This window comes from Lagopus muta, chromosome 23 (assembly GCF_023343835.1).
Source record: "Lagopus muta isolate bLagMut1 chromosome 23, bLagMut1 primary, whole genome shotgun sequence".
Lineage (NCBI taxonomy): Eukaryota > Metazoa > Chordata > Aves > Galliformes > Phasianidae > Lagopus > Lagopus muta.
In genome coordinates, this window is record NC_064455.1 from 4,509,289 (window position 1) to 4,536,427 (window position 27,139).

The 27,139-nt window shown below is 53.0% G+C and overlaps 1 protein-coding gene across 2 annotated transcripts; it reads right to left on the reverse strand.

Annotated features, from left to right (window-relative positions):
* On the reverse strand, positions 1 to 22,996 carry LOC125703989 (protein argonaute-1). Of its 2 annotated transcripts, XR_007381005.1 has the most exons (20): positions 22,893 to 22,996; positions 17,172 to 17,355; positions 16,142 to 16,262; positions 15,837 to 16,018; positions 15,606 to 15,742; positions 15,176 to 15,310; positions 14,773 to 14,860; positions 13,670 to 13,817; positions 13,247 to 13,366; positions 12,291 to 12,413; positions 11,573 to 11,706; positions 9,991 to 10,175; positions 9,669 to 9,828; positions 9,294 to 9,384; positions 7,075 to 7,269; positions 6,461 to 6,595; positions 5,476 to 5,577; positions 4,468 to 4,667; positions 3,575 to 4,060; positions 1 to 63 (listed from the first exon to the last, which is right to left on the reverse strand). XR_007381005.1 is itself a non-coding variant. In XM_048969223.1 (19 exons), the coding sequence occupies exons 1-19, from the start codon at positions 22,915 to 22,917 to the stop codon at positions 3,952 to 3,954; spliced, it is 2,574 nt and encodes an 857-aa protein (XP_048825180.1). In that variant the 5' UTR covers positions 22,918 to 22,996; the 3' UTR covers positions 1 to 3,951. The 2 variants fall into 2 exon arrangements, 1 of the variants encoding a protein (XP_048825180.1); XM_048969223.1 differs by having other exon boundaries at positions 1 to 4,060.
* Between the last annotated feature and the right edge of the window lie 4,143 nt (positions 22,997 to 27,139).

Consider the following 27,139-nt stretch of genomic DNA (forward strand, 5'->3'; position numbering starts at 1 on the left):
CATGTTCACATTGCTTTTATTTAGGTCTTCTGCCAACACTTACAGGGTAACAGACACTTGGGACTGCAAAGTCAAAGTTGCAAGCAAAAATCAGGATTAAGGCAAAAATAAAAAAAATAAAAAAAATTAAAAAAAAATCCACAAAAGCGATGAAATCAAATATAAATACAATGTTCTGGAGCTCTTTAATCATCCCATTTTCTTTAATAAAGAGGTGGTTACGATCTTACAGCGTTACCTTTTGGCCTAATCCAGGGGTTTTGTTACTCTTTACCAGTCTGAATTCCACGTGTACAAAAAAGAACAAAAAAACCAAAGTTGATACCCAACCTTTAAAATATACGCCATATTTTCTTAATAAAATAAGTTTCGTGCTGCTGCTTGTTTAGTAAGTACTGTACATCAACTGTTCACATCTATTCAACAAATGGACCATACAGAGTTCAAGCTAAAGCAAAAAAAATAACCGCAAGAAAAATCACAACCCAAGGAGTGTTTGCAAACACCCCGTGTGCAGTTCAACACTTGTTGTATAAAGGAGGTACGAAAGGGGCTAGAACTGAACACAAAAGCACTGGAGTCCCCATCAATTTTCTTTCACAACTATTGAAGTGCAAATCACTCAGGCAAGATATGAATTTCATGTGTTTATTGCTGTCCTGCTGTCTGGCTTCCCTTCCTAAAAGAACGACCTTCTTTTCTTTATTCACGCTCATTTTCCAAGAAGAAAACCTTCCACGAGGCAACGCTGAATGCTTTGTGACACCAGGCATCAGGTCAGAGGCTCGGGACGCCCCGACTGCCCCCGTCACGTCCAGGTATGAGACAAGGGAATCAAACAGCATCCAACAACCCACAGGTAAATGGAAGTTATTCCTCTTCCCACAAGGCTTGCATGCACTGGGCGATGTTTCCAGTTGCAGAAGGAACGCGGGCGCACTGAGAAGGCAGAGAGACTCGGAGCCATTCGGGATGTCCGCGTGGGGTTTGTGGCTAACTACAAATCCTGATACGCCTCTGGCTTAACAGCTATCTGCTACAGGTAGCAAAATGCACAGCACCTCGACATGCACTTATTTGGGTGCATCTTGGGCGAGAAAACGGTCGAAATACTGAATGCTGGAGCGGCGCAGGAGGTACAGTGCATAGTCTGTTATAGAAAACATGCGGGTAATCACACCCCTCCTAAACATCTTCAAAGTGGAAATGCGGCTTAAAGGGCACAGCAGCTATTGAGTTTGGCTTCTTTATTGAATCAAGACCATGAAAACCTAATGCAGAGGGTGAAATAAGGGCAGAACACGATCTGCAAGTCACCAGCTGAGCATTTCAGAAGCTGTGAAGCTTTTGTGTAGTTAAAATTGCTGTTAAAAGTAGGTGCTACATCAGCAAGTCTTCATTCATAGTTCTCTATGAACAGCCACCTTACAAATGAGTGCAAATCTTAAAGGTCCATTTTACATTTCAAGTCTCAAGGTTAAAAAAAAAAACGTTACAGAGCAACAAGCTGTTTTGTAAATGCCCACACTATCTCTTTTCAAAGGGTTAAAAATGGCACGCGCTATGCCACAGCTCCTAAAAGACGGTTCAGGATTCTAGACCCAACTAAAACACTAAAAGAAGAACTAGGAACCAAAAGACCTTCGGCCCTCGCTGCCGCCAGCAGCTGGGTGCGTTCCGTTGTAATGCTGGTGAACAAACCCACTGACAGAGAGAACCTTGACCTCAACCCCGGTGTGGTTCTTAACGAGGGGCTTTCTCATCCGAGGTGAGCAGGCACAGCCCCTCTGAGAGCGTTTGGCTTTCGAGGAACACAAGCCAGAGGTGTGAGGATGAAATGGGGAGGTGCTGGATTTGTGTCACTATGCAGGCACTTGTGTATAGGAATGTAGGCTTCTCGCGTTGACACTTTGAGTTGAGGCATTCCCTGCTCTCTAAAAGCTTTCCTAAGACTTCACACCCTACTGACCACGAAGAGCTCCTGGTCTCCTCCCCACCACCCTGCAGACAGACAGCAGTGGCGTTTGACACAAGGTGCAAAGGAAAACGTGAACCAAATATCTTGAGGAAAAAGACAACTGTGCTAAATGTAGGATCTTCACCAAGGGTGACATCAGTGGGCTCAGCACTTAGTTTGCATAGCATATTGATGTCTTCGTTGTTCACAAACACGTTGCCCAGAAAGAAAACAGGCAGAGTGAATTCCCAGTATTAGGACAGATCAATGGGCCAGCATGACTAGAGTGGATGTCATGAAGGCAAGGCGAGTTTAAACATCAGAAAGCAGAAAACAAAAGGTGTGCTTCCATCCGTGCACTGACAAGGGGCAGCGCTGGTGACAGATCTGCTCTAGAAACACTTTTGGCAGTAAAATGGTGACAGAGCTCTGCTGAGAGCTCGGTAGGAGTGCACACAGTTTCCCTCTTCAAGGAAGTGCTGTGCAAAGCTTTCATATAGAAAAAAAACCCACCCATCTGCCCACATGCCATTGGTAATGAGTTGTTACTGCTGCCCTGCTGTGCGTGATGGTCATTCTGTGCAGCAAAACGAGTCTGAAAAGCAGCCACCACGTTACTGCTGGAAACAAACAAACAAACAAGGCCTTTTTTCTCCCTGTCCAAAAGAGATCAGGAGGAGCTTCCCCACGACGAGAACAAGGATGTGATCATCCTGCCTAAGGAACGCCTCTGGTGTGCTTTCAGAATAAAAACCCCGCACACAAATCGGCGATAGGGCGACACAAAGAGCAGCACAAGATAGCAGCACAACGGTGGAGAGGCCCCGAGCTGCACGGCCACACTGTGCAACACACAGGAAACGTTGGGAACCTCTGGTGCGAGCGCGGCGATGTAAACTGTGAGGATGTGAATGACTGTGATTTGGCAACAGACTCGGTATCGTATAAAAATAATGCTCAGTAAAAAAATCCCGGTGTCCATCATAGAAATTGAGGAGAAAAAAAAAAAGACAGAAGAAAAAAAGAAACTGATAGTGATTTCTGTCCTCATGGGATGACAGGGCCCCCATTTGTCAGACACGGGTTTAAATAACAAGTAGTACATTGGAAACAAAAATGGGTCAGCAGCCATCAAACGTGTCCTATATGAAAGTGCACATCTTTCAACGGAGTTCAACCACCACGAGGTTGTGATCTAACACAAACTGCAACTCAGGACCATAGAAATTAACTCCTTCCGATGGAAATATGGACCACCATCAAGACAAGATTACTATTTTCCTTACAAGATTAAAAACATTGAAATTTTGCAGCATCGTAGTAAGGCACTCACCCACGGAAAAGTCTGTGACTGTTGCTTCAAATGGCAGCAGCTAACTAGCTTTTAACACAAGGAAGACAGTTTTCAGTTCTAAGTGCTAGGGTGCCTTACGTCATATGGGGGGAACTCGGGGGCGGGGAGCTGTTAGTGTTAGAGTTATCTATAAACTAGCTGTTTTTTTTTCCCCTTAACCCATTAAAGCATCTCGTATTCTAAAATATTAGTTTTATAAATCTAGTCTTCTGTTTTAAGGCTCTAAAAATCCCCTCCCCCCAACCCCCACAAAAAATACCTACCAGCGCCTGATGGGCAACGGAGGACCAAAATCCGCCTTTCACAGTCAGGAGTCTCTAGTATTGCATCTTAAACATGAAAACCTGCTTCCGCCTCCTGGGACTTTTATCCCTTCCTCCAATGCCTTCAGGTGTTTGGTCAGGTCAAAATTTTGCAAAGCCAGAAAAAAATTAAAAAAATAATCAGTCTCTTCCAATCCTACCGAGGTGTTGGATCTTCCCGTCCGGTGGTGCTGGTCTCCTGCCTCGAACCGACGCTGCCTGCCCTGCAGTGATTTCTCATTGGAAAAAAAAAAAACAAGGTGTCCCAATGCTTCCTTTTTTGTATGGCTCCTACAAATCTGAAAGCTTTCTTGAGTGAGGTAACAAAAGTTAGGCTTTCAAGCAAAGTACATGGTACGTAAAGTGTCCTGATGAACCTGCACAGCCTTCGCCAAGGCCTGGGGGTCTCTGCCGTTGCTCTGTCCAGATATATGGCTGCCCTCGCCACTGAAAGTGCAAGAAAATAGTTGTGTAATTAACTGAAATTCCCCCCACCCAGGAACACTGAGAACTCCCTCTGATATCAGTCTGCTGCGCTGGAAATCACCTGCATTTCTGCCTTGTGCTACACGTGAGCCAAGCCCAGCACTGCAGGGATTCTGGCACCCTGAGGAGTGCAGCAATGCTCAGACACTCCAGGGATGCCCAGGATGGGATTTCACACTCCTTAATCCCCCTTCCCTCCTACACTGAGACCTAAGAGGACGCAGCCATGGGCGAACCACTCTCAACCAAAGGTCTTTTGCCGAGCAGCTCAGCAGCAGGCCCTGCTGCACACAAAAGCAAGGTGCTCGGGCCCCACTGCCCTCCCGCAGGGTTTCTCCTCCCTGGGACCACAGGCACAGCCCCCTCACCTGTCGTGCTCCTTGTCCACGAGGTGGTACCTGGCTCTGAATGCCACCAGCCGGGCGTAGTAAGCCGGGGCTGGGATGGAGACCGAGCGAGTGCAGCGCACGTAGGTATGGCACAGCTGGTACGTGAGGATCTGCAGCTCATCTGCCGTGAACCGGTTGTCATCCCAGAGCACGTAGTAATGGGAGGGCCGGCTCGTACCCTGCAAGGAGACACAGTGCTGGCAGAGGTGCTGCTGGTGCCCGCAGACCGGGTATCTGCAGGCAGCTGCCCTGCATCCTGGTCACTCTCCTCCTCAATCTAAACAAGCTGTCAAAACAATCTCAGTAGGTGAGGGGCCCATGGTCCTTTACTTCGGGAGCCCTAAAAGTGAACAGGCAGGAAAGCACTTTGCACTGAAGCATAAACTACAGCCAGGCACTGCTGGTGCTTCTGTGCTGCTTGCCCAGGCTCCCAACACCGCACAGCCCCACTGCATCACACTGCACCAGCACACAGCTCCCCCAGTGCTCCCACCGAAGCCAGCTCCTTGCAGGAGGAGTGGATGCCAAAAAGCCTCCCTTGTGGAAGCAGCTGTAGATGGAGTGCAATTTCTTCTGTATGGTTTCTGATTAATCTTGGCTGCCTGATGAAAGGCAGCTGCAAAGCAAGCCAGCTCCTCCAGGGACGGCTGGCCGCAGCTCTCCCGCCCACACCAGACAGCAGGGCCCTGCTGATGACCAGGCGCACCAGCGAGCCCTGCGTGCTTGGGCACCATCTGACAAGCTGCTGAACTGGCTGCTCCAAAGAAGGAAATTCTCAGAGGAGATCTTTGGCTCCAGGAGAGAAGCCAAGCACATGCCACGTCATGCAGCGGCCGTCCCGGCACCTGCCAGCACAAACCATCATGATGGCAGCTTGGATCAAACTACCCACGTCTCCATGTCTCCTTCAGATGCACAAGAGTGAAATTTGCAACAAGAACCAAAGGAAAACAATGCATCACAACAGCCAGCCCTGCAGCACAGTACCTGAATGCCTGCATGACTGCACAAGTAAAAGTCAAACTCGAAAGGGTGGGTGATGTTTGTGTCCACTGTTGTTCCTGCTGGGATGTTTCCGCTCTTCCCAATCTACAGAGAAAAGAAAGAGATCCAAGCATTGCAGAGTTTGGCTACTTCCTGCTATCCAGAGCGCTGTCTGTAACAGCTGCCCTGCACCAGGGCCACAGCACGGGGTCACCATCTCCATGTCTCAGTTGGAAAGCACTGTGCAGAGCCACTTTATTACAGGGGAACAGAATCAGGTCATCCTACTCTGCTCCCTGTCCCGACAAGCTCGCCAGCATTTTCTGCCAGCATCAACACCAGGCATGACGTACACACAGAGCAAACGACATCAAAGGAGCAGGCAGGGTGAGGTCTGGGCACGGCCCATCCCACTGCTCAGATGAAAATTCAGTGAGCAGAACACCAGGGATCTCTGCAGACAGGTGCACTGGGGCCTCTGCCACAAGATATGAGGGCTTTAGGCCATGATCAAACGCAGCCCTCAGGTCCCAACATTAAGCCTTTACGCCCAGGTAGAGACTGAGTCTGGCTACATGACAGTTTAACCCTAAATTTGGACCAAATCTAGGAAAAGCTACAACGATCAGTGCCTTAGTGCACAGCACAGAGCACACAAACTTTGTGTGAGCTGTGGGCAAGCAAGGGGTTATTCATCCCACCACAACGTCAGCAACTGCAGCTATCACCAAAACAACAGATGTTTTCAGGCTGACAGAGGCTATTTCAAGGAGTCACCAGGATCGTCAGCACCCAGTAACTCATCATAACAGCAAACAGCTGTCTGAGTTTCTAGAAGCCTAATCCTCACAGATACAGGAGTCAGCTGAGCAGCACATTTCATTCAAGAAAGTGCTCTGCCTGCCAGTGGTGAGCTTTGCACTCAGTCCAGGGCTGGCTGCTCCTAAAAGCTGGCAATGAAGCAGCCCCCCCCAGGCCCAGCACTCACCCTCTCATTCTTGTCTGCGCAGAAGAGGCGGGTGTGATGCCTTTTCTGGACAACGATGTAAGTGATGCCAGGCTGGTAATCCTTTTCCAGTTTGATGCAGGCATCTCGGATTGCTAGCAGCTCATAGTGAAGGATCTAGAGGGACAGGCAGTGTAAAGTGAGTGGACCAATGGCCTGTGTCTGCACCCAGCCTTCTCCATGCAGCAGCTAGTGCAGCTTTAGGCTAACCAGCAGGCAGAACCAAGAGATCTTACACTGCCAGCCATGAGCACCCCTCAGCACAATGCATCCCCAACACAAGTGGGAAAAGAGGACAGTGCTCAAACGCAGCCTCATGGGGAGCTTCCAAGCACCAGCCGTCTGGTGTCCTCACACTGCTAAGCTGTCCTGAGTGACTGCCAGGTGCCCAGCACCAGCTTTGCAAGGCTCTGGCTCAGTTCCACACTGTTGAATCAGCCCTACACCACCAGTACACCCACAGCATTTCAGCAAAACCCCAAAATTCCAGGCAACACAAGTGTGAGCAAGGCAAACTCGGGGCACTGAAGCTCTTTGCTGGCCTTCTTCATCGAGTAAAAGCACGTGAGGCTGAGGGAGAAGCAAAGGCTGCTCACCTGTGGGAGCTGCCCCTCGGGAACACCGTCACGGTAGAAGATGATCCTGGTGGGTTTGAAGCGCGTGGATTTGTAGAACTGGATGAGGAGCTCCCTCACCATGTAGGACAGATCCTCAATGATTTCCTGGCGAGGACGCTGCACGCGCACCGTGGCACAGTACCGGCTGGGGTGGGCGTCCATGCTGCCCACAACCTGCAGGGACAGCGGTGGGACAGGCCCACGTGTTACCACAGCATGGACGAAGGGGACGTGGGACTTTCCCATCCTCTGACTGTCTCAAACACCCACGGCTGACTGCAGGCAGAGCACCTCGAGCTCACAGCTCAGGAGATGGGGCAGCAAATACCACGCAGGCAAGTGCAACCCAGAAAGGACAACCCTGGTGGCAGCCACATCCCAGTTTCATGCTCTCTAGAGCCCTGTGTGGCACTTTGGGGAAATTCTGGTGACTTGGTGGGCACTGCTGAGCCACGTGGCTGTGTGGGCTGAGACGGGGCTGTTTCTGCTCTGTTTCCACACTCCTGCACAAATGCAGATGATTGAAAGGGGAATGCCCTTTCTGCCTATGGGCACACTTCTCTCTCCATCCCTCACTTGAAGTTTTTGGCTTCCACGAATGACAGCATCATGCTGAACCTGCTTTGCTGCACCGGTGACATCTCCAGGTACAAAACTTCCCCTACCACCACCACGCCACTGCTGTAAATGCTGCTTAAGTCTTTATTACGCTTACAACAAGAAGCTCTGATACCAGCTCTTAGCTCTCCAACCACAGCAAAAGCACCAGCGCCCTGCCCACGCAGGACAGCCAGGAGGCTCTCTGCTCAAATGTCTGCAAGGAGCAGCTGGCAGCATCACATCCCCACGTCCCCACGCTCTGCTCAGTCGCAGGCAGCGGCGCTGCCCCAGACGGCGGCAGTCTGCCCTCCCCAAGGACGCAGTGGGATGAGTCACCTCGTGGCAGCTGCTGAGCAGGGAGTCACCCATAGCAGCTGGGCACTGCGGAGGGCAGACCTCAAAGATGTCAGGCAACGTCCTGAGAGCAGCCAGGCTTGGCCGTGATGCAGGGGCGGAGGCACGGCGTGAGTCACGGGTACCGGGGTGGCTCTGGCCCCCACTGTGACACACAGCCAGAGTGCTGGTGGGGATGCTGCTGTGTCATCTGTGTCCCACCACGCAGGGCAGGGAAAGCACCGCAGGCACACATCCTGCACAGCAATGCTCCTGCCCCGTGGCCCTCACACTCAGTTTCACTGCTGCTTAGCAAAAGGAGCTCTAGGCTTCGGCCTGCTGAGACACTCAGTAGGAATGTTTCCTCTGGCCCCTGTGATGGGCCCTTTTCTGTGGTCTTATTAACAACTAACCAAGGAGAAGAACAAGGCCATCTGAAGGCTCCACCCCTTTGCCCTTGCAGATCAGAAAAAGCTTTTATAGAAATTAAAACTAAAACTCCACAGTGGTTCTGTGCAGAAAGACACAGAGGATGTTTTCAGAGTGGAAGCGCCGCCGCCAGGAAACAGACTGTTCTGTCCCACCCACACCTATGAACAAACAGCCAAAAGCATTTCCCAACCCCTTTTAATTAAGAAGAAAAAACAATCCTCCAAAGACATTTGCATGCCAAGGAAAACCTGAGCTACGAGTCCTGGAAAGCTAAGAACTTAATAGGAAAATGCTGAAGTGCTTAATTAAAACAGACGCTGCGAGAACCTGACACTCTCCTTGTCTGCACCAAGCACAAGGCAAGCTGTCAGAGCCTCACCAAAAACACGAGCAGCCATCCCTCACTCCATGGATGCTCATCACGGGCTTGGAGTGAATAAGCAAAGCCACTCCATTTCTCCCGTTCCCAAATCCCCACTCTCCCATCTGGAGAAGGTTCCTCCAGGGCTGCCGTGGAAGAACTGCGATGCCTCCAGCGATGGCAGCACGCAGCTCCCCGCGCGGCCGTCCGACAGCGCTGCAGGGCTCGGCACATCGCGAGCCCCATCTGCTGGCTGCTGCCAGCTCTCCCTGCAGCTCAGAAGGAACCCAACAACTCTGCAGCGCAGCACCTTCAGGTGTTCCCCAGCTCCCCAGGAGGCGCCCACAGGGCATGGGGCCACCCTGAGAAGCGTCACCACGGTGATGAAGTAGCACACAAGTCTCGCTCCAGTTCCTGCCTCTCAGCAAGCCTACCAAGCACGACTGAGCCCAGCCCCAGAACTGGAACTTACAGCTGTTATTGAGGGTTTCTTCCCATCTCCAGCAGGTGGGTGAGTGACATCAGCCCCGAGGAATATCACTGGTTGCTGAAAGACAGCAGAGCTGGTGGGAAAGAAGAGAAAGCAGCAGTCAGCCTCCTGGGGGCATCTCAGGACAGTGCACAGCCCAACAGAGAAGAGCAGATGGCCAGAGGACATCTCCCAACCTCCAGGCTCTGGGGTGGACACAGGCATACGAACAGCTTGTCACAAGGCAGGATGGGCTACAAGCCTTCATTTCAGGGAGCTGCTTTACACAGCTGCAAGTACTGCACAGTCTGAGGGAAGGGATGACATGGAACACAGCACACAAGCCCTAAAGCCACGACAGGCAGCAGCCATACGAACCGCTGGTGAGGCACTAGGATGTTGTTGATCCCGCCAAGCTTGACGTTGATCTTGAGGCAGAGGTTGGAAAGGGTCTGTGGGGAGGTTTTCACCACATTCTTGACCTGGACGCACTGCGTGGCCATTCCCAGGAGAGTGTCCCCAACACGCTTCACCTCGGCTGTGGGCAGAGGAAGCATAGGAACGGGCAGGCAATCAGCACAGCACAGCTTTCAGCATCGCCCTCAAAAATGGAGGGAGAAAGTGGAAGGGACACAGCCAGCCCTCCTGAACCAGAGCAAAACCCTTCACTTCTCCCCGCCCGCCCCGGCCCAAGACGCACCGTACACTGGTGTTTTTCCTGGCAGGATGACAATGATGAGCTGAAGCCCTGAATAGGTGTTCTTGAGGTGCCGAAACATGGGCTCCACACTGTCTGCACCCTGGGCATATTTACAGAAACAGGGCTGGCCCTGGATCGGCATCCCTGCGTCCTTGGAGATCTTACGCAGCTGGTCTGTAAAGTTCCTGTGCCCGAGAGGAAAGAAAAAGCAGCCCAAAATCAGCCCACATGGTGAATGCCAGCAGAAGTCCAACACGTGTTGCAGCTGAGCGGCCCCGGCCTGGCCATCCTCTCTTAGTGCTCTCTTACCCACAGTAAAGACTTTTCCTGAGGACCCAAGGAGCTGTGAGCTATTCCTATTTAGAAATGAGAAGGGGAACAGACCTGTTCTCTGGGGAAGGTTGATTTCCAGGTGATTTGCAAAGCCAAGAGCAGCCTTCACTTATCAAACCAAAGCGCTCTGCTGCACGCAAGGTCAGCTACACTACTAAGATAGATTTCCAAGGATTGCCAAGGATAAATGTGATGCAGGGAGCTCCCAGCTCTGCCAGTGGAAGAGCCTACCCTGAAGGGGTGATAAGGGGAGTGCAGTGCTACTCCCACCTGCACACAGTTACCGCAGACAGAGAGGCTTTGAGCTGCTCCAACCCATCCCAAATGACGCTGTTAAACACAGCCAGAGAGCCACGCAGAACGCTCACCTCACTGCTTCCACTCTTGGTCAGGAGAAACTTGGGATCCCACCAGAATTCAAAACTAAGGTGACAGCTCTCTAAATCACATGAACTCTCTCTGCTCAGCGTCACTTTGCTATCAAATCAGACAGCTACCCTAAGACTCCTATATCATAAAAACCCATGGCATGTTAGTGTAATCCATGCAGGAAGCATTCTGTTCCAGAAGGCACTGTGTGTCCTTGAAAGCAGCAGGAACAATGCTGCTTTGGCCACTGAAGACAAGAGGAGAGGCATCTTATTCCAGGGGGAAACATTGGTTAATCCAGTGGACAGGGGGATAACAAAGGGTAATGTGAGGATGTAGAGACCCAGTGATGTCACAGCACAAAGGAAAACCTCTCCAAGGTAAATCACGGAGTAAAGTGGGACAGAAAGTTCATTAGCCAAATTAAATTCAATCCTGAGCTCCTGGGTTATTGCAGAAACTTTTAACTAAATATTTCTGACAACCTCATCCACCTTCTCCTTGAGGAAATACAGGTCAGAAGAGCTCAGTGCAGCACCACCGGCCTCAGGGCTGGCAGCATCAGAACGAGACACCTGATGCAAAGGACAGAGCGAGGAAAGAGAGACTGGCAGCCCACAGGTGTTACAGCGATGATGTGCTGGCTTCAACCTCGCCAGGATAAACAGCCGTGCACTCCGGATAAACTAACAAGAATCAGCACCCAACACCCAGCCTGAACCTGGATCAAATTTGTACCAGCAAGCCGTTCAGCCACACACAGATCCAATGTCAGCAGGAAGGGAAGCGCAGCCCCGGGCTGCAGACAGCAGCGCTGCACTGCACGCCAGCACAGCTCCTCCTGCCTCCTCCCACCCTCACGGGCTGCCCGTTTCCTTACTTCAGCACCTCTTCTCGACACTGCTTCTGCGGGGCAAAGCAAGCAATCGCCCAGACTTTGATCTCAATGCCGTTGTAGAACTGCTTCCCTCGCATGTCCCACACGCCCTGGTTGGGAGTTGCAATGGCTCGGTTCTGCAAGGCAAACAGACGGTCAGAGCGCTGCCGCCGAGGGGCCACGAGGCACAGCAGGACCGGCCCCACGCCGGCAGTCCCTGGGATGCACGTGCTGTGTCTGCACTCATCAAGCTGCACGCCCTGAAGAGCTGTGCTTGCTGAAAGCTGCTCCCTGCTCTTCCAAGGACGACTGTGGCTCTCAGCCATGGGTAGTTAAGAATTTCAGCTCCTCCAAGGTGATGGAAAACTCACCTGAGCTGCTCTCGCAGGGCATCACAAAGCAGAGAGTCCTGAGAACCAGGCATCTCTCTGGGTGTGGACACAGAGCCCATCCACGTGTCAACCACACAGACTGTGGGAGAACCACAGCCTGACCCCAAATATCCCTCTCCCTTTCAGCCCACTTCCCTGTCACTGCATGACTCCCGCTTACAACTTTCAGCACAGTCATATTGCAAAAAACACGGAGGTGCTCCAATAAAAAAATCCCACCTCTGATCTATAAATCTGAAGGTAGCACAGATTTCAGTCAAAAACAGTGTTTCCCACGGTGAGAGCATCCATCCCTGTGCACTGCAGCCAACCAGCACAGCCCTGCTTACCCTGCCTCCATACTGCAGGATAGGCGCCGGCAGGACCCTCCCCGTCACCTCCGTCATGTCATCCTTCACCTTGATCCCAAACTCCTGGATGTATGGATCCAGGTTGTAGCTGGCATTCTTCATCTGCAGAGGGAAGGAAGGGCCAATGGAAAAAGGAAAAAGGAATGAGACCGACTGCTTCGTGCCATGCAGCATTCAGCTGACCAGGAAACAAGGGCACCTCAAGTTCTGCTCTCTACAAAGCTGAATTCCTCCTGGTAGGGAAGGGGAAGCGATTGAACACAAAAGGCCAAACTCTGCCATCCAAACTGACCTGTGGAGGACCTGAGCTCTGAATGAACTGACTGATGTAACTGAGATCAGAGCAGGCTCCTGAGATGTAAGGCATCAATGGGAAAGTTTGGAGAGCAAGATTCTGTTATCAAAAGCCCCAAAGGGAATTAAAAGCATCCCCAGCTTCCAAAGCCCAGAGACATTCGTTTGGTTACAACAGCACTGCTACACAGCTCCTGTCCAGCTGCTGCCAGAGCCAGGTTTCTCATTCCCCTGCTTGTCCCAAGGAGACCTGCAGACACAGTTTCCATACCACAGGCTGATAACGCACATCTCCACACACATCTGGGGCTACCTCTCTCATTTGCTTTTCTATTTTAAGTTCACCTCCCTTTGTGTCACTTTGCTTGAACCTGAGGACCTGAATTCGCTGCATTTGAGTTTTCCCTGTCACTCCAAGCTGCATTCTCCTGTGCAAGCATCCCTCACATGCAGATGCCAAGGATGGGGGATTCAGTCAGAGAAGAATAACCAAGCCATTAACCAGCATCTTCTAGGCAGGCCACAGCTGCTTCCTGCTGTGCAGCTCAGCAGCAGGACCAGAGTGAGGCACACTGCTGACACAGCACAGCCTGCCACCAGAGCCCCGGTCCAACACCAACCCCTGCCATGGTGGCACTTACCAGGCGGCTGATCTCCTCCTGCCTGTCTGGGGCAGACCTGGCCGTTGCTTTTATCATGGTTGATGTTTGATTGTCTGTGAGCTTCTTGATGCACCGCTGGCCTGCCACGATGTTACACACCTGTGTGCAGAGGAAAGCAAGCAGCCACGTGTTAAAAAGTGAGGACCACGGCTAACCTGCCCTGTGTCACCACTGGTGACAAACCTACAGGAGAGCAGCATCTTTACAGCATGAGCACAGTCTCATCCCTCACTTCTTAGCAGCAGCTCTCACCAGGTCAGTACTGCAGTATTTAGCACCCATTACCCATTAGCTGCAGAACATTGTCAGGCATTTGCCAGCAAAGACCAGAGGCCACACTGCTTTTGCTTCTGACCGTGCCCAAAAGCTGGAACACTCAACAGTGCAGAAGCCAGCACTCACCTCCAAGGGCAGGTATGTGTGCTTCTGCTCTTGGCCAACCTGGAGACACGGGAGGTGAGGGTATTTCAGCTGCAGGTTGTATTTCTGCTTGAAGTACTGAGCCACTGTGCACTCCACTGTCTGACCGCTCTCCAGCTGCAGGGGAAACCTGGCAGAAGCAGGACACGAAGGATGCACCTACTCAAAACAGACACTTCCAAAACTCAAGCACTCCTTACTCTGGCTGAGAAGAGAGGGAACTGGCAGGCTCTCACTCAAGAAAATAAAAAGCAGAACAGAAGTATCTTCAGAAATCAAGACAGGAATACTCTGATCCCAGCCTAACACTGTGATCTCTAAATAAAGCTCTTCCTCGCTAATCCAGCTAATCAGGGCAAATGTTTATTACAGGACATGCCATGCATGCTGCTGTCAGGTACATAAATACAGCCACATGGCACTCCGAAGGACTTCCGTGCTTGGTGCCTTCTTTGGGAGTTGAGCTGGGATTCAGGCAAAGGTTAACCAGATCCTGAACGTTTATAGGGGCAGGGAAAGCACAAGGAGCAGACGTGCAGACAGCTCAGCACTGAGGGCTCCTCTGCCAGCTCTGTGGGAGCCACCCAGCCCCACGGGGGTCCATGGGGAGCAGGACAGTCCCAGAGCAGGATGGGCTGCTCTTGGCCCACAGCCCCCGGCACAGAAGGACTCCTTGGCCAACTCCCCTCCCAGGCACATGCAAATAATTTTAAGGCAGGGGATCGCTTTATCCCCCGCCAAAGCTTCTGCTTCAGCAGCGTCTATTTTAAGCAAGAAGAAAACCAAACTCAGAGGTAAAAACTAGGACAACTCCTGGCACGTCAGCTCCCGCCCTCCGCTGCGTGCCTCTGCCAGACAAAGCATCCTCTCCACTCCCACCCTCCTCCCCTCGCCACCCACTCTCACAGCACATGACACAGAGCAGTGCAAGCTCCTGTGCCCAAGACTGCTGCACAGTGCAAAGCGCATCTCCTTTTGCTATCACAGGCTGGAGTTTTCCCTCCAGCTCTCCCTAACACGAATGGCAGCTGCTAAAAAGGAGAACAGTTCAGATTTTTCCGAGGGCATCTTCCCATCCTCCTTACGTCTGGTGGCTGGCCGGCCGCCGGGTCACGTTACACACACGGTATTTCCTCTTCATCTGCCCACAGTGGGTAACCTCTACCTTCAAACCTGATGCAGACAGAAAGACACAGCAGAACCACTTGTAAATATGGGAATGATTCCCTTTGGCCCGATCTCCCCGTGACACTACGAACACCTTCCTTAAATAATTAGCTGTTTGCAGAGCAGGTATGCTTGTGGATGCCTGAGAAGTGCAGCAAGGGAGGCAACAGTGCCCCAGGCAGCGTTTTAAAGGCGCAAACCCTGCATTCCCTGCTGCTGCCGGGGTGGGAGATAAGCTGATTTGACAAAGCCAGTCTGCAGCAGCGCCAGGCTGAGGTCAACACTGCAGCAGGGCCCCTCAGCTCTGCCCAGAGGCTCTACCTTTGATCTCCTTGGTGAAACGCACTCTCTGTGAGTCTGTCAGTGGCTTCGGTTGTTCATCGATGTTCCGGATATCCAGCACCTCACACATGAACTCAATTACAGGCTGGGCTTTGTAGAAGGCCGTTGCAGAAACTGAGGAACAGACACCATGATGTTTCTCTGCTCTCCTTCAACAGTCAGACCTGACCCAAGAGCAGGCAAGGTCCAGTTTCCCCAAACACACCCAGCCCCAGTGCTGCAGTTCCCTCCTGCTGACCCCTCACCCCACCACATTCAACACTGGACAATGGATTCCCATCAGCCAGACTTAAACAAAAAGCCCCCAACCTACAGTGCTAAGTTCTAGCCTGTGCTCCCTTCTGTGGGCAAATGTGACTGTGCTGGGCATGCTTGAGAGCAAAGCGTTTTGGCATGAAAAATACATCACCATCAATGTTGAGCATCATCTTCCACATGGCAGGCCTGACGGACTGGTGGAAACCGAACCAGACCTCCCTGCCACCTCCCAGGGGGTGGTAATAGCCTTCAGGGGGGGAGAAGAAGGAGCGGCCAACCGGGGTGTACCTGCACAGCAGAGGAAACAGCACATGGAGCAACAGGCACTGACCACATCAGGGCAAGGCAGCGACTGCGGGGCACCCCAGCCACGTGCACGTACCTCATGGAAGCCAGGTGCCTCATGGCCACATCCAGTGCCTGGACAGACTCCAAAGGCACAGGGATCTGCCCGCTCACCAGGGCTTCGTGGAGCATGCGCCAGCTCACGATGGCCATCCATTTGATAGAGACCTTAAATATCCTGTCCTTGCCTTCTCCTGGGATTGTCACCTCAAAGTCAACCTGAGTGCAGAAGGGAAGCAATCACGTCACTGGCACAGGACTTCACGGTCACAGCACAAAGAGAGGTGGTTCATTTTTCAGTTGGCTCTTCCCATGCTCGGGGATCCCCCATCCCACTCTTACCCTCTCATTTCCAATGGGTAAGGCCGTAACAGTGTAAATGTTTTTCTTCCCATCGTAGACTGGCTTCCGGTCGCCAAAGATCTGAGGTTTGAAGTGCTGTACCATGTACTCCACGACTTCCCTACACGGACAAGCAGAGGCAAGAAAGAAAGGCACAGGGGAGAGAGGAGCGAGGTTTGGTTTGCCAGTTTCTTCACAGCCTGATGTGTGACTGCCAGGTGCTGAGCTTCTCCACCTGAGGCACCTCTGGGCTCTCACTGCAGTGCTGCAGGCCAAGGAATGGCAGAGCCAGGTCCTTCCCAAGGCAAGAGAGCACCCACACAACACCTACATGCCTTGCCCCACAGCTTGTTAAATCAGTTTCAGCAGAACAAGTTTACACAGCATGCAGTAGCTGGCTGCCAACCTGCAGCGCACTCCATGGACACAAGCAGCCAAGAGTATAGGAAATAGCAGCTACAGCATCTGCTCACTGGCCTCTGGACACAGAGCCACCCAGGCTGCTTTGGGCAGGAAGGGAAGGAGAGTGAAAAGGGTGTCAAAAAAAAAAGGAAAAAAAAAAAGAAAAAAACCCATGCAATGGCCCAAGGTCTGGGGCTTCCTATTTTTAAATGATGCGATTGTTGCCAAAATTGCACAGCTGCTTTGAAGAAGCAGGAGCGTGTGCTAAGTTCAGGACCTTCTAAGCTATCAGGAACAAACCCTGCTGCACAAACACAGCTCGCAACATTCAGCCAGCTGCACACGTTGAGCAGCACTGAGACTTCAGCACACAGGAGCTCCAGGCACCAAAGCTGGCAGCGTCCAGGTGTTTGCTGGGCATGAGCACAGCTGGGCTGGAGGCCACGGGGCACCAAATCTGCTTCCAACACCACTGAACGCTGCTTTTCCACCTCAGCACGGAGGGGACAAAGCTAAGCACAGATAACGTCCCCCTGCTGGTTTCCACTGGTGAAGAGGAAGGAAGGCACTTCCTGCAAGGAAACTGGAAGCAAGGAACGAACTCCAAAACCTCTAATACTTGCCTTACCTGTTGACTCTGCGGGGGCATTTGTCAGGCTTGATATCCACTTCATAATGATACACGTCGATCTTGGGAATGTCCACTTCAAAGTAGTTGGCCAAGAGCTTGATGGGCTTCCCAACAGTTCCTATCCCGGGCCGACGCGGCGCTTGAAATACCTGCTGCAAGGGTGGCAGGTAAGCGCCTGCAGCTGATGGAGAGAAAGCAAAGGGTCAGCAGGGCTGGAAATCCCAAAATCACACAGCTGGAGCCCACAGCCCTCGCATCGCCACGTCCCAAACCCACACCCCATACCCAAAGCTGCACGGCTCGCAGCAGCACAGCTGGAGGTGCAGGGAGCTTCCTGGGCACCTTCCCTCTGGATTATGGGAGGCAGCTGAAAATACCTCCAGCCCCCCTTCAGCGTGAGCTCTGTGAAGGGGATGCAGTGGCTCTTCTCACATTATTACATGTTACAAATTATTATGCAGATTTACTGGTGGAGATCTGGAGCTGGAGATGTGATGAACGGCGCTGCTCTCTGAAGCAAGATCTGCCCTTCCTGCTCCCTTCCCACTTTCCCAATCTCCATCCATCCCAGTCTGCATCTTATTTGCTTCTCAAAACCCAGTGAGGTCTTCAGCCAGCTGGGCAGGGATGCAGCAGATCAGATATTCAGAGCACTCCATCTGCAGGGCCAACTGTCGAAGCCAACCCCCAGACAGCATCCCGGCTCCGATTTAGGATCCATAACACACAGAGTTACACACTCTCACCACCCCTCACTCTCACCCAGTTTCCACTTAAACCCAAATTACGATCCCAGGCTCAAAATACTGGAAGGAGAAGAACGTGAGATCAGCAACTTAAACTCCAAATGTCCTTTTCAGTTTTGCACCTGATCTCTGCAAGATTTGCTGTGGATGAAATGCCACTGTGCCCCAGGACTCCATCAGGGCTGCCCTGAGATGCTCCCAGGGCCACAGGCAGAGGAGAGGAGTGGATGGGAACAACGCAGGAGGGAAGAGCTGTGCGGCACTGCAGAGGCAGCTCGTTTTAAGGAGCTGATTTGCTGATCAACTGCTCGCAGTACGATTCATGTCTCCGCATGATGAACATTTCTTGGCAATCTCCAGCACCCTGGCTACGAGATGAAATGTTTTTAAATCAGAGGCAGCAATCAACTGCAGGTATTTGCCAGCACTGATGGAGCCTCCACCTCCCTGCTCTGCCTCTCGAGCACAAACCATGCGGCCCCTCAGGAGGTGCATGGCTCTGCTCTGCCCTCCCTGCACCTGGAGATCTCCAGATGCTTTGTGAGCATGAACCCTCACAATTAAGATTGTGAATCACAGATTAAGGAACCAACTTCAAGCAACACAAGAGCTGGCTCTGGAGTTCAATGTAAGCCACGGAATGTTGTGAATGCAGTGGAACTTCTCTGGTCACCCCTGCTGGAGAGCACAGCTCCACCAAGCCGAGGGCAGCAGTGCCAAGGATGGGAAAGCTGCTGTCTGTGCTGCATCAGAGGGTTTCATTTTGGTGACTGCAGAGGTCCTGGATCACGGGGAGCTGAAGCAGTTGCCCACCACAGCGCAGCCCCAGGCTCACTACTGCTTCACCCCTCCAGCAAAAGAAGGATGCTGGTTACTTTTCCTTTCCGAATCACCTTGAGTTCCAAGGATTCTTAAAAAGCTGTTACCTCGTAGGCTTTGCAGCTGGCACAGCAGTGCCTACCTGGGACAGAACTGTATCTGAAAGCAGAGACTGAAGGCAACACACAGCACCTGCACGCAGCTCCACGGCCCCAGAACCGCCTTGTGGGACGGGCTCTGTGCATTTCAACAACGTGACAGAGACCCCGAAGGAAACCCGTGTGTTGGACCCATCCTTCCCTACGGCCCGGCCGTGCCACAGCGTGCTGGAGGCAGAGCGGCGCCTGACAGAGCCCCGCCAAACCCCCACACCGCAGACTTATCTGCAGAAAAAGGGCCAGCGGAGTCCCCGTTTGGTGGAAGGAGCCTCGTTAGAGCGACCCAACCACCTCCAGACACAGGGGCTTCTCCGCATACCTCGACTCTCCATGGCAAAGCCGCACAGACTCCCACTTTGTCATGTAAATGAGGGCGCCGAGGGCCAGGGGCTGCAGGGCGAGTGTTGTTCCTGCAGCACAATGCAGCCAGTGAGCGGTAGAAAATCCGCCTGCCATTATAAATTCAGCAGCCTGGGAGGAATCACAGACTTTGGCACACAAAGCCGTGCCCCGGGGACGCGGCGGGCAGCAGCGGCTGCCTCGGATGCTCGGAAGCAGCGCTGGGCAGGGATGGCAGCGAGCGCGGCGCTGCCAGGGTGAGTCGGGCTGGGGTGAGCAGCGCTGGGAGAGGCTTTGTTTCCGATACGGTAACAGCCGGTGAACACAACCCGCTGACCAACAGCTGCCTGGGCCAAAGCACCGGTGGGAAGGCGTGAAATTACCATGTCATTTAAATCCCCTCCGAGGCGGCATTCAGGAGAGGGGCCGCAATGGAGCCGAGACAAAAGGAAGTTTTATCACTTCTGCGACGGCCCCTCCTGCACAACCAGCACCGCGAAGATGAAGCTGGGAAGCGGAGGAGAGCAGCAGGGCTGCCGTGTGCACGCTGGGCCCCCACACATCACGCATCCCGGCCTCATCCTGAACCGTTTTCCACCCTAAACCAACCTCACAAACCACTGCAAGTGAAAACTCCCAGCAGGAGGCACAGCAAGCAACAGCACCAGCAGGAAAGTCCACTGCTCCAAGGCCACGGTGCATAGAGAGCCAGGCCTTCTGCCTTTTGAGGAGCTGAGCAAATACCACCAGCAGCCCCGTCTGCTGTGCTGCAGGGATGCCTGTCCCACGTCAGGACAGCCCTGTGCCCCCAGTGCATCCCACAGCCCCACCTGCACCCAGCAACACCAGCACCTGCCCTCCCCACGGCCAGCTCTCCCCTTGCGGTGGAATGGGTTCCAAATAATAACATCTGTCATCTGCTGCCCCTAAAGAGCCAGCCATAAATCAGCCTTTTTGTTTCTGAAAAGGCTGCACACAAAACAATGAGGTTTCTGGGTGCTTCAGGCTTTCCTTCCCTTCGTTTCTTTCCTCTCCTTTTTTTAAATGGAAGGAGTTTCCCTATTGCTCCCTATTACCCAGTGTTAAGCGCTCTCCCAAGAGCCTGGTTGCTCCATTTGACCTCCTTAGATGCACCCCACGCTTCCAAAGCAGCAGCCCTAAGGAAGCAGTGCCAGACACCATCCCATGAAGGCTTCTAGAAGCACTCTGGATTTAATCCCTGCACACCCAGATGCCCACAGCCCTGGCACCCCGAGCACCGCCAGGTTCAAGCGCAGTTTAACTCTTAGCACTGCCTGCACCGAGCATCTCATGTAGCAAAGTTACACCACATCAAACTCCAGCTTGGAAATCCCTGGCAACAAACCTGAAAGCATCAAGTGAGAAACTTCCCCCAGCACCGGGGCAGCTGCAGGCCTCCCTCGTGCCAGCCCTGCCTGCTCCACAGTGTGCAATTCTGCAGCATGGGAGCAAACAGCCAACTCTGCATGCTGCGCTTCCCTGTTCAACTAAAAGCTGCATTTCAGATTATAAACACTTCCCAAGGCCTTTTATGCTTTATTTTCTAGGAGTCGGTCATCTGAGACGCCCACATGCAGAAAGGGAACCTAGTGATGCTACAGAAGATCCTAACAGAACAGCAGCAATGTTTCCAACTCCATCACAGCTCTCATTAAGAGGTGAGGCTGTTTCTGTCTGCACAGCTGTTAATAAGGGCTGTGAACCAGCACAGGCACAGCTCAGTGCATGAAACCCACAAGGGCTGTCTGCTGAAGCAGCCCCACATCCACTCCTGGTCCCTCTGAAGGGGTCTGACAAACAATCTGACCCCACAACAGCCCAACTGCCTCCAAACACAGCAAGTCGGGGATCCAACCCACAGCAGAGGCTCAGCAGGGCCAACACTTCTGCATCCCAGATTGGGAAAAACCCAACTACAGCCTTGCAGGCTGCTAACCCGGCTGTCCGCCTGCCATGTGGAGGAGCACACAGCAACCGGCAGAGAACAGAGAGCTGGGAATGCACACATTTGTGTCCGCAGCAAAGGGCCGGGGCCTGGCAGCCAGCACTGCTCTCCAGGCTCTCCTCCACTCATCCACGACCACAGCCCCAGGGTCTCTGCTAACAGCGCCTAGAAAGGGCAGAAGATAACATCTCTCCCGTCTGTTCCAGGAGAGTTTCACAGACACTGGTGTAGCCTTTCAGGGAGAAGAAAGTGCAGCTGACAGACAAAGAAAGCCTCCAGCTCCTGGGGAAGAGGCAGGACAAAGGCGAGGACAGCTTCGCCCTCACGTGCCCACATGTGAGGGTATCTCCTGTCCGTGGGGCAGCCCCAGTGACCCCACAATCCGGACCCTCCCCCCAAAGAGAGGTTAAAATCCACACACAGCTGTTACCGACCCCGATGCCACCCTGCTGAAAAGCAGTGCCTTTCTGCCCATTTGTCCTCCTTCCAACATCGGCCATTTCGATCATTTGTCTCCGTTCTGTTCTTTGCTAGCTTTAGAGGCGGACTACAGAAAGCATTCAGGGAGAAACCACACGTGCTCAGTCTCCAGGCAAGGTGCTGCTCCCGGCTTTGTGTCTCGGTATAATCCTGTCCTAGAAGCACCCTCATGTGATTGCACGTTTCCTGAAGATAAAGAGATCCGACAGACGGAACAGCACCGGGTTTTCTGCAAGGCTTTGCACAGGAAGACAACGGTTAAGACTACGAGCGTTCAGGAAACTTGCGAAGGATAAAGAGCGCGGAAAGTTGGGGGGAAAACCAAGCTTGGCTTCAGAGCCGCCTTCCATGCACTCCTCTGCACACGCTCTCACGCTCCGCGTGCTCCACGATCCCGGTGCACACAGCTGGGCCGGCAGCGGGCTCACAGCACGCACACGGGATGCTGAGGCACGGCGCTGGGCTGGAGCTCCCTGCCTCACACCGACCCGCCGCTGCGGAGCCGTAATGGAGCTGAGCTCCCAGCGCCACATTGGGGCAGGAAAGGACAAATCCTTACGGCAAATCCTTACGGCAAACCGAGCCCGAAGCCCAAAGCGGCGCTCCCTGTCCGGGGGCTGTGCGGCCACGGCCCTTCCCAGCGGGTTTTAATGACAGCCCGAATCCCGCAGGCCTGGATTTGAGGCCGAGCGGCGCTCCGTGCCTCCCGCACACAGCGGGGTGCGGCGCTCCGACAAAAAAACCGGCCCCAAAGCTCCGGCAACGAGGATATCGGCATCTGCACGGCGCCGCGGGCCGCTGCCCGGGACGGACGGGACGGGACGATATGATATGATCACGATATGAGATGATTGTATGAGATGAGATGATATTATATTACTACGATATGAGATGATGAGATGATACGAGATGCGATACAGCCGGTTGTGACACGGCCCCACACGGCCCCCCGCCCGGCTCAGCTGCCAACGCGACGGCGGCGGGGCGCGCCGAGCCCGGATCGCACAGCAGCGCGGCGCCGGGAGAGCAGCGGGCCGGGCGGAGCCCCGCGGATCCCCGCGCTCGATGCCCGCGCCCCGCATCCCCCCCGCATCCCCCGTTCCGGGCCCGGGAACCGGCGCGGCCCCCCCCTCCGCGGCCCCCGCCGTAGGCCGCGCTCCCTCCCCGCCGCACCCCGACGGAAGCGCCGCGCGGCGCCCCGCTCCCCCACCTGCTCCCGAAGGTCCCGCTTCCATCCCATCCACGCGGGCGCCGCTCCGAGCCGGGCCGCGGGCAGGGCGGGGCCGGGGCGCGGGGCCGGGGCCGGTGCCGCACCGCCGCAGCCGCCTCACGCTGCGCCCCAGCGCGCACGCGCCGCCGCCGCCCGGCCCCGCGCCCAACAAAGGCGGCGCCCCGCAGCCCCGCCGCCGCCGCCATCTTGGATCGGCCGCCGCGCCGTGAGAGGCGGGAGGCGCGGAGCCGCCGGTGGCGGTGTGAGGGGCGAAGGGAACCGCGGGCGGAACCGCCGTGGGCCGAACGGCGCCTTGGCTCCGCGCCGTCCCCGCGTGGGGTTGAGGAGCGATGGCGCGGCACGGCTTGAGTAAAGAGGCGACCCCGGGAGCGTTGGGTCAAACGCAACGCAAAATCGGGTTTTTGACTTTCGTTGTTACCGTGTGAGGTCGTGGAAGGAGGCCGCAAAAATGGAAGCGTTTGCTTCACGGAACGACGCGGCCGAGGCGGCTCACAGCTCTGCGCGCGAGTCAGTGCTGCTGGAGCAGCCGGGGCTGCTGAGCGATGGGCGCAGGAGGCACGGAGTGCAGCGCTGTGCTGTGCAGTGCAATGCAGTGCAATAACAATGCTGTGCAATGTGGTGCAGTGCAATGCAGTGCTGTGCAGTGCAATGCAGTGCAATGCAGTGCTGTATGGCCATGCTGCAGCCTGCCCACCTGCCAGGCCCACGCCTGGGTCCCACAGCAGTGTCAGCACCCTGCAGGCTCTGCTCCCCTGCAGCACACGGCAGCTCTGCACGCGCTGTGGATGCTCAGGCTGCGCCTCACCTGCACTGCCGGCACTCTGCAGAGCGCAGTGAAAGCTGAACTCAAAGCAGAGCTGTTCCTGCTGCAGCTGTCAGACTCTGAGCTCACAAACCCCACGCTGGGAACACAGTGAGCCTGCAGTGAGGAGCACGAGGTGGGATTTGCACGCTGCTTCACCCCCAAACTTAAAGAATTGCCACCAACGCGTGGCATCATCAAACCGGGAGCTGCAGCGCCTCCCTGAGCAGCAGGAGCAGCTGACGAGGCCAGGCTGGATGTGGCTCTGCTGCTTGGTGACCCTGCCCACAGCAGGGCGTTGAAACCAGATGGTCTTCGAGGTCTGTTTCAACCCAGGCCGTTCTGTGGTTCTATGAAGGAGAATGTGATGAAGGGAGAGGAGGTCTCTGCCCATCTGAACCCTCACTAACCACAGGCTGCAGCCCAGTGCCTCCTCAGCTTCTTCACTGTCCCTCGGCTGTTGGACGTTTCCATTTCCTTCCCAGCTCCACCTTAAAGGCATTCTGTAGCTGCAGCCCCGCTCTTAACCTGCGACTCATCTTGGAAAGGCAGTAGGGATGAAGCTGTCCCCTATTTCTGAACTGCTTGGGTTTGCCTGAAGGTGAACAATCTCAGTGCTGAAATTCAACCCTGCTGCGAGAAAAGGAAATAAATGGAGGGGGAAGTGCAGATTTGCTGCAGATGAAGGTTATTTTAAGCGCTGACGTGGCCCCGCTTCATTTAGAGCTGTCATTTCATCCTCAGCCAAAAGCCTTCTTTGTCCTCACCGAAACAGTTGGGAGTTTTCTGAAGAAACAACAAACCCTCACCTGAAATAGAAAAGATGAAGAAGCAAGCAGCTCTTTCCTTTGCTCGTCTGGGACTCTGGACGTGGCATAATTCCTCCAGGTGCATGGACTCTTCTGACACTGCATTTTCTCCAGGCGTCATTATAGCATTCCTGCAGCCACTCAAAACTTCATCCACTCTGAACATCTCCTCTCTGATCAGCACAGCCTCAGGAAACAGAATTCAGATCCTCCTTTCGTGCAGCTGCAGGTGTGACCCATGGCTGCTTCTACTGCTTGCCACATCCCAGCACATCACAAGTAAGATTTGTGTGTGCACAACACGCACGAGTTGGAATTCCAAGCTAAATAATGTCAGATATTTGCTTACAGGCACCACTATGGGTTGCTCACTGAACGCTGCAGTTATTGAACGTGAAGGAAAAGCAACACTTGGCACAGGAATGCCCATTTCTTTTTTCTTTTTATTTTTCATTTTATTATGGGACACATGAACACAAAATATCCCTGCAGGCTAAAAAATAATAATAATAATAATAATAATAATACATTGCAAATTGTACACAACCAGCATCTCATCGCAACATGGGGCCGCTATCCCACCCAGAACAGCTTCAAAGGAGTACCTCGTATTGCTATAGACAAACACCCAGCCCAAAGTTAATAAAATACCAGTTTGAACATTACGAGTCTAACAATATAGAAACAAAAAGTACATCGTAGGTCAAAAGGAACAAATGCAAACATTTTACACTGAAGTTTCAGCCTCTAGACATAGAAATATGAAAACGCCAATAGCAAGGTATAAGAAAACCTGTAAGTGATATCACAAGATCTTTCCTCAAATGCACAAGGAAAAAACCTTGCAGTTGAAACAGTATTGATACAATGCCCTCCAAAGCCCGCCTTCTTAAAATGAAAGCAGAGCTTACTCCCTTGCTATTGAGCAAGAAAAATCCTACAGCACATCCACAAAGGTAGTTTGGGGGGTAGGTTCTGTTGAACACCATCTGAACAAAGGTGCCTTCACCAAGTGAAGAGCAAAGCTGTTGGTACAGGGCAAACAACTCTGACACTGCGCCTGGACAAGGGAAGCGCTGCAGGAAGCAACGTGCCTGATGTCAGCACCTCTGAATGCCCTCTGGATGCAGCTCACAGCAACGAGAGATAAGCCAGGCTGTTGGAATGGTGCAGACAGGCTAACGAGCGACTGCCAGAGCTTGTTCAGAATTCAGCTGTTCACAAAGCAAGCAGAACTGGTTTGAATATGGGATTTCTGCCTCCCCCCCCCCCCTTTTTTTTTTTGTTTTTGTATTAAATATCAACCATCCCCTTCCCCAACTCTTTAAACTTTGCTACATTTAAAATCCTCCACACCACATAGCTAAACAGTGGCCAACAGGCTTTATTTATAAAAAGAACAAAAACGAAACAAAAACACCTTAAAACTACACCTACAGAATGCACATCTTCCCATTGATTGACACATGCATCACAACTCAGATCACCAAGCCCAACCTCCAGACTCAGCTTTCAGACCTGCATAGGACAGTATTGCCAAACTTGGATCTCATCACCAAGCAGCAGTCCTGAACTTCAGCGCTCCCTGCTCCAAGCGACAGCACTGCACCCTTAGCAGAATCCTTTTGTCTTTTCCTTTTCTTTGCAGGGGTGTTTTAACACCAGGCTGAGTTTGGCTTCTCGCTGTGCTTCCCAAGGCCAGCTGAGATCTGACACAGCATCACAGAACGGTTGGGTTGGATGGGGCCTTTGGGCCCCCCAGCCCCCACCCCTGCCATGGGCCGCTGCCCCCAGCTCAGCCTGCCCAGGGCCCCCATCCACAGCACCTCCAGGGATGGGAATCCCCAGCAACCTGCACTGCCTGAGCTCAAACACTCAGCGCAGTCACAGGCAAACAGAAGAGAGGCTCTCGCTTGGCTCCATCCGAACTGGGAGCGCTTGGCACCGGACAACAAACCACCTGGTGATAAAACTCCATACATCTCACGCACCCTGGATGAAACCAGCCCCCTTCCTGCCTAGTGCACAAACCCAAACAGCTGTCTTTGATTCTAGAACTCAAAAAGGGCGCTCAGCTTCTTTCCAAGGTGCCAAAGTTCTCCACGTGTGTTGGGTCAGTCAGAGTTCATTCCAAAAAAGGGGGTTTTTTTTGGTATTCTCCCTGAACGAGTACTGAGAAAGCAGCCATCTAGCTGGAGCAGCGGTCAGTCTCCCACCCACATGTCCTGATTTTATTACACAAGTGAGGTATTCTTTAAAAATAAAAGCAAAAAACAAACAAAAAATGCATCTTTTTCCAACCTAAACTCATTGACTACACGTGTAGTTTGCTTCAGTCCCATCTGAACAGAAAAAAAGTTTAAACTTAATTGAATGCGACATCCTATCTGAAAGAAGGTTACAGAACCGTTTGAAGACTACGTTCAGTGTACTGTGGTACAACTGAAGAACAACCAGCATTTAGAAATGTAAACTTCCATTTATTTACAAGCTTAAAGACCGAAGGAAACAGCATTTCCTATTGCTGATCTGAGGGGCCGGTTCCTCAGCTTTGGAACAGCAGACAACTTAGCAGCAAACCCCACGCAAGCATCAGAGACCACAGTGCAATGGCT

Coding starts and splice junctions, on each gene's coding strand:
- LOC125703989 (XM_048969223.1), bottom strand. CDS start 22,917: ATGGAAGCGGGACCTTCGGGAGCAG. Junction 15,311..15,605: donor GATGATGCTCAACATTGATG/GTGATGTATTTT, acceptor TCTGTTCCTCAG/TTTCTGCAACGGCCTTCTAC. Junction 9,829..9,990: donor AGGAAAAACACCAGTGTACG/GTGCGTCTTGGG, acceptor CTCTGCCCACAG/CCGAGGTGAAGCGTGTTGGG.